The following is a 7281-nucleotide window of genomic DNA, read 5'->3' as shown; positions in this document are numbered from 1 at the left end:
GGCTCGTGTCTCTTGATGGCTACCAATCTAAGCTTTGGTTTGCAACGGTGGTTCGGGGGCGGGAGATGAAGAAGTGGGAATCACCGGAATGCGCGGTGCTATTTGAAGCGGCAGCGCCGGGGAGTGGCGCGCGGGCGCGCGGGGGGGGGGGGGGGGGGGGGGAGGTACGGCGAGAATTTGAGACGGGGAGGGAGGCCTCGTGAGGATCGCCCTGGTCACCGGCCGTGAGCACGAGACGCGTACCGGCCGGAGGGAGTAATGACAGGGTCGTCCGGCCGGCCGCTCGTCGTCAGAGCTCTGACGGATGCAGAGTTCCTTAATGGAGCGGACACGGGTAGAGACAGAGGAGGAAGACGGAGGGATGAGCGTATGTACCTGCGTGTGGAGCAGGAGTTATTGTTCAGCGCGAGGGAGCTACACGACGACGGCGGGCGCATGCAGGACCCCTGAATCCTCCATTGCTCGTCCTCGCCCGTGCCAAGCCAAGCGCGCTCCGGTGCCTCGTGCGTGCCATTTATGATGCGTGCCTGCTGCCTCCTTGCTTCTGTTGCGGTGCCGCCCCGAGACCGTCCTGTTAGATGTAATCCCGTAGGATTCATATGACTGGATCTTATGCCTAGTAATTAGACCACCTAAACAATATAAGAGAAAGAGATTGGTTCTTACCACCAATGGTTGAGGCCATTGGTGTAGCCGATGCGATGTCCCGTGCCTGCTCGATGCAGGCGTGATGCAGGCTCGGGGTAGAGGATCGTGGCGAGAAGCGGCGTCCCTCCGGGCGCCACCGGCACCGCCCTGGAACAGGGGCAGAGCTTGGTGATGGTCTTCCCGTCGTGCAGCGCTCCCCCAGATCGGTTAGGGTTTTAGGGATGTAGGGGGTAGCAGTAGTCCGTACGCGAATAGGATCTCACACGCAGGTGCCGGCTGCCCCCAACCCTTTTATGTGCGTTGGCGACAGGGGACCAAAACCACGTTGGTTAGGGTGCCCCCGATCAGGGCGCTTCTGTTGTGACGAGGGCACGTTCGTTGGATCGTGGCCCTCTCTTTCTCGTTTCTTTCATGTTTATCCTTTGACCTTTTTTTCTTTCTTTCTTTCTTTTCTCTACAGCCCGTTGGGCCTTAGATCAAATACCAACATTCTCCCCCTTGATCGTTAGGCTCATTAACATTTGTCCATTCTCCATAGGAATGATGTACCAGAGTAAGGTGTTACAACGACAAAATGTCATGCCATTGAACTGCCATACTCATAGCACTCATCCTATCTCAAAACGGAATACATATTACTTAATGGGGAGTGGTTATATTAGTGGTCCCATTATTCCAGAATCAAGAGGCTTCCAATAATCCCATGCCGGCTACATGCTCACGAAATATATTGGGTGGTAAGCCTTTAGTGAGCGGATCCGCAAGCATACGTGTCGTACTGATATGCTTAACATTAATGGTTTGATCCTGGATTCTATGTTGAACAACACGATACTTTAGGTCAATGTGCCTGGCAGCAACACTTGACTTGTTGTTATTGGCATAGAAAACTGCGGGTTCATTATCGCAGTACAATGTGAGTGGTTTGGAAATGCTGTCAACCACCTTAATTCCGGGAAGAAAATTCTTTAGCCATACAGCCTGCCCAGTGGCCTCAAAACATGCTATAAACTCTGCCTGCATCGTAGATGAGGCAACTATCATTTGCTTGGAGCTTTTCCACGATATGGCTCCACCGGCGAGTGTGAATATATAACCTGACGTGGATTTCTTGCTATCCACACACCCGGCAAGATCAGAGTCTGAGTAATCAATAACTTCCAGGTTATCGGACTTCTTATATGTAAGTATGAAATCTTTAGTGCCTTGCATATAACGTAAGACTTTCTTTGCGGCCTTCCAGTGGTCCGGTCCTGGATTAGATTGAAATCTGCCAAGCATCCCGGTTACAAAAGCTAAGTCAGGGCGTGTACACACTTGAGCATACATGATGCTTCCGACAGCCGAAGCATAGGGAACCGACTTCATCTGATCAGCTTCATTTTGGTTCCTTGGACATTGGAATGTCCCAAACTTATCACCCTTGACTATGGGGGTAGGTGTAGAAGAGCACTTATGCATATTGTATTTCTTTAGTACTTTCTCAAGGTATGCCTTCTGTGATAGTCCTATTGTTCCGTTGGACCTATCTCGATGAATCTCAATGCCAAGGACATACGAGGCTTCACCGAGATCCTTCATGTCAAAATTCGAGGACAAAAATCTCTTGGTCTCTTGCAGCATATCTTTATCACTGCAAGCCAACAGAATGTCATCCACATATAGGACTAAAATTGTGAACCTACTGCCTTTGAACTTAACGTATATGCAGTTGTCCACTTCATTTTCTTTAAAACCAAAAGTTCTAATAACCTTGTCGAACTTTAGGTACCACTGTCTTGAAGCCTGCTTCAAGCCATATATGGATTTCTTTAAACGACATGCCATATGTTCTTTTCCTTCCATGACAAAACCTTCAGGTTGAGTCATGTAGACTTCTTCTTTCAAGTCACCATTCAGAAATGCCGTCTTGACATCCATTTGATGCAGCTCTAAATCATAATGAGCTACAAGTGCCATGACTATTCTGAAGGAGTCCTTTGCCAAGACAGGTGAGAAGGTTTCGATATAGTCGATCCCTTCTCTCTGTGTAAAACCATTTGCTACAAGTCTCGCTTTGAACCTTTCAACGTTCCCTTTGGAGTCATATTTGGTTTTGTAGACCCATTTGCAGCCTACCCTTTTGGCTCCATCGGGAACTTCTGTTAAGTCCCAAACATCATTCGAGCTCATAGATTTCAATTCATCTTCCATGGCAACCATCCATTTGGACGCGTCTTCACTTTTAGTGGCTTCTTTATATGAGGTCGGATCTTGTGCCTTCCCGATGTCATTTTCATCCTCACACATGAAAGTGACATAATCATTTGGGATGGCCTTTTTCTTATCTCGTTGCGATCTTCTCACGGGCTCATTAGTATGCGTGTTTCTTCTTGCCCGAGAAGGTTGAGGATCAACATTTGGTTGGGAGTCCTCGTCCTGAGGAGGATCTTCATTGTGCTGAGGCTCCTCGTCAGATTGAGGATCCACTTCAGGTTCGGGATCACCAGCCGGTGTCTCGTGCGTGATAGTCATAGGGATAAAGCTCTCTCGGATAGTCGGGGATGGGACATACACCCGCTTCTCCTCAAGATCAATTGCCCTAACCTCAGTGATTTCATTATCCTCAAAAAATACCGCTTGCCTGGTTTCCACAAACTTGGTGGTGTGACCTGGGCAATAAAAACGGTATCCTTTTCCTCTATGAGGGTACCCAATGAAAAACAACTAATTGTCTTTGGGTCCAACTTCTTAATTTGTGGATTGAATACTTTAGCTTCAGCTGGGCAGCCCCACACACACAAGTAATTCATGCTCGGTTTCTTTCCCGTCCACATCTCATAAGGTGTGCTCGGTGCTGACTTAGTTGGAGCAAGATTCAGGATGTGTGCAACTGTTTTCAATGCCTCCATCCAAAGGTTTACTGGTAAGCTTGCATGACTAAGCATGCTTCGTACCATATCCATCAAGGTGCGGTTGCGACGCTCAGCTACACCATTTTGCTGAGGTTCACCGGGCATTGAATATTGGGCAATAATTCCATTTTCAGCAAGATGTTTAGCAAACGGTCCTGGAATTTGCCCATAAGGAGCATGCCTGCCATAATATTCTCCCCCACGATCAGATCGTACTACCTTGATCTTTAGATCGAGTTGGTTTTCAACCTCTGCTTTATAAATCTTAAATTTGTCCAAAGCTTCGGACCGATCACGTATGGGGTAAATATAGCCATAGCGAGAGAAATCATCCGTAAAGGTAATGAAAGAATCAAAACCATCCACAGATTTTACGTTAAAAGGTCCACATATATCAGTATGAATAAGTTCAAGGACCCTTGTGGCTCTTACTGCTCCTTTCTTAATTGTTTTTACATACTTTCCCTTAATGCAGTCAATGCAATTGCCCGCGTCAGATAAATATAGTGGAGGAAGTATTTCTACTTTAATCAATCGTTCCATTCTCCCCCTCGAAATGTGGCCTAAGCGACGGTGCCACAATTTCGAAGAAGGATTGGTACTTCTCCCATTTTTTTTTCATGATTGCATACATTCATATTCAGCTCACAGAGATTCACACATATAGGATATTCGAAAAGATTCAACATATAAAGTTTGCCTCGTCGAACGGTGAGACCAACATCCTTATTACAATATTTTAAGAAACATTGTTTCTTCCCGAAAGAACAATCAAAACCATAATCATCTAAACATGAAACTGAAATCAAATTCCTACTTAATGTAGGTACATAAAGTACGTCCTGGAGCTGAAGTAGGAAACCAGTGTGCAACTTCAAGGTGAGGGAGCCCACAGCTTCAACTTCAGCCTCCTTTCCATTTGCGACATTAAGTCTTCTTGAACCCCTTCTTAGGGTATGGCTTGTATGGAATCCTTGCAAGGAATTAGCGACATGCACAGTCGCTCCTGAGTCAATCCACCATGTAGATTCAGAAAAATCAACATATAGAGATTCATCTACGAGAGTGATCTCATCTTTACCTTTTTTATTCAGCCACTTGAGAAAACCAGGACAGTCTGCCTTGACATGACCAGGCTCTTTGCAAAAGTTGCAAATCATTTCTCCAGCGGCATTTTTGAGATTGAGTGGAGCAGCCGCTGGAGGAGCGAGACGTGAACAGCTTGCCTCATTCCATTGCTTAGGTTTTGGAGGAGTCTTTTTGAAAAACTGCTTTTTGTTGGGCACATTATTGCCAGGAGCATTGTTCTCCTCCTTCCTTTTTCCAGAGTTAACATGGAAAACTTGATCCTTTTGTTCACTTTTCATTCTCTCTTCCTCCTAAACACAATGTGCAATGAGCTCAGGTAGTTTCCATTTAGTTTCAAGAGAGTTGTAATTTATCTTAAATGGATTGAACTGTGAGGGTAGTGACCTAAAAACAAGGAGCACAAGAAGCTCTTCGTTCAAGTCACACTTCATGGTTTTAAGCTTTGCCGCGGCATTGCTCATACTTAATATGTGTTCCCTCACACTTCCTTGCCCATCATATTTTGCAAGCAATTTGTGTAAAAGCTCATCAGCATACACTTTCTCTGAGCCCTTAAATTGTTCTTCCACCGATTTCAAATATTCGGCGGCATTTTCTTTAGTGGGAATAGCCCCTTTAATCTCAGTTGAGATGGAGAAGTTCATAATTAGGAGTGCCATTCTGTTCGACCTCTCCCACTGCTCAACTTTAGTGTCATAGGCTTTCTTAAGCTCAGCATACCCAGTGGCACCCTTTGGAGGTTCCTCTGGTTTACTTTCTCTAAGCGCGAGGTCAACCTCATGCCAACCTAAGTGCAATAGCAACGAGTCCTTCCATGTTTGGAAGTTGTTTCCTGTTAGTGGCTCGATGTTTTCGAAACCACGAGGACCGGAAGCTGTCATAATTTCAAAATATCATAAGTAAAGGGAAAGAACATCATAACTAAATTAAATTGCAGAAAAATTAACCTACGTTGGTTGATCAATTTTCATGCAAAAATTTAATTCCAAAATATATCACCGTTGGGCAGAAAATAATAAGGAATTAACATAAAATAAAATATATATGAATCAGAATTGTTAAACAACGTTGGTTGTATTACAAAAAGAAAACATCACATTAATATGCCATAAATGACATAGACATTATTTTCATAAAAAATTTCCAAATAAAATTTCTCGTTGGTTCCATTTTTTTCAGAAAGCTTAAACATAATTTGTCAACATTATTCTTCTGTTAATTTTCTATTTACAACAGTGCAAAAAACATTTTTAGAACAACTTTAGAAAATGCACTGAGTAAAACAGAAAATGCGCAGAATCTTATTGTGGCCTAAAACAACTCGGGCCGAAGCCTATGCGCGCAACCGGCTCGTTAGGCGGCCGAAGGCCTGTCTGGCCGCCGAAGCCCATGCGCGCTACCGGCCCGTTGAGCGGCCGAAGGCCTGTCTGGGCACCGCTCTGCCAGGACCGTCCGATCGAGCGAGCGGCTCGGATCGATCCCAGCAGAGGGAAAACCGGGACAGGGGTGGAACCCTAGCCCCATTCCCCATTCCCTCGCGTCGCGCAACACGCGGCAGTGACGGCGGGTTCAGCGCCGCGGCAGCAGCCTTTGCGGCTCGCAGCCTCGCTCGCCGGAGCTGCGCACGGTGTGGCGCCGCGGCAGCTGCGCTCGCCGGAGCAGCGTGCAGGGGACTTCGTCCCGCGCGCTCCTCCGTCGAGCGTGGCTCCGGTGGTGCATCTAATCGGCGACGGCGACGGCGACGTGCAAGGCGCAGAGCCATGCGATGCAGCCGCCCCACGCATCCTCCCGCACGCCGTCCCGGAGGACAGCGGCGTTTCGGCCATGGATGCACGCACGGCGACGGCCGCGCGGATCCGAAAGCCGACGTTAATAGGTGAGACAAAAACTTTGCCTCTGATTTGGGATTTTGGCATGATTTCTTTGAAACATTTGACTCCCCTCCTTCTATTTTCTTAGTCATGATCCGAAAACAGTGCCTAGAGATCAAAACGTAGCGCGGAAACGTGACATAAACACATTAACAGAACATGGTTTAATCATTCTTGGGAAAACTAGCACTGTCCCGTGGCATTAAAACACCAATAATCAAGAACCAGATCGATCTTAGGGATCTAATCTAGGCTTAAACGGCTCAATATACCATTGTTAGATGTAATCCCGTAGGATTCATATGACTGGATCTTATGCCAAGTAATTAGACCACCTAAACAATATAAGAGAGAGAGATTGGTTCTTACCACCAATGGTTGAGGCCATTGGTGTAGCCGATGCGATGTCCCGTGCCTGCTCGATGCAGGCGTGATGCAGGCTCGGGGTAGAGGATCGTGGCGGGAAGCGGCGTCCCTCTGGGCGCCACCGGCACTGCCCTGGAACAGGGGCAGAGCTTGGTGATGGTCTTCCCGTCGTGCAGCGCTCCCCCAGATCGGTTAGGGTTTTAGGGATGTAGGGGGCAGCAGTAGTCCGTACGCGAATAGGATCTCACACGCAGGTGCCGGCTGCCCCCAACCCTTTTATGTGCGCTGGCGACAGGGGACCAAAACCACGTTGGTTAGGGTGCCCCCGATCAGGGCGCTTCTGTTGTGACGAGGGCACGTTCGTTGGATCGTGGCCCTCTCTTTCTCGTTTCTTTCATGTTTTTCCTTTGGCC

At 47.2% G+C, this 7281-nt stretch overlaps 1 protein-coding gene across 1 annotated transcript; it reads right to left on the bottom strand.

The window, feature by feature from the left end:
- Window positions 1–4921: 4921 nt before the first annotated feature.
- On the bottom strand, window positions 4922–6966 carry LOC123450707. The gene is made up of 2 exons (XM_045127831.1): window positions 6872–6966; window positions 4922–5505 (listed from the first exon to the last, which is right to left on the bottom strand). Exons 1-2 carry the CDS (start codon window positions 6888–6890, stop codon window positions 4922–4924), a joined length of 603 nt encoding a protein of 200 aa, XP_044983766.1. The 5' UTR covers window positions 6891–6966.
- Window positions 6967–7281: the final 315 nt, after the last annotated feature.

The sequence above is a fragment of the Hordeum vulgare genome, chromosome 4H (genome assembly GCF_904849725.1).
Source record: "Hordeum vulgare subsp. vulgare chromosome 4H, MorexV3_pseudomolecules_assembly, whole genome shotgun sequence".
Lineage (NCBI taxonomy): Eukaryota > Viridiplantae > Streptophyta > Magnoliopsida > Poales > Poaceae > Hordeum > Hordeum vulgare.
This window is presented reverse-complemented; position numbering and strand designations above follow the sequence as displayed.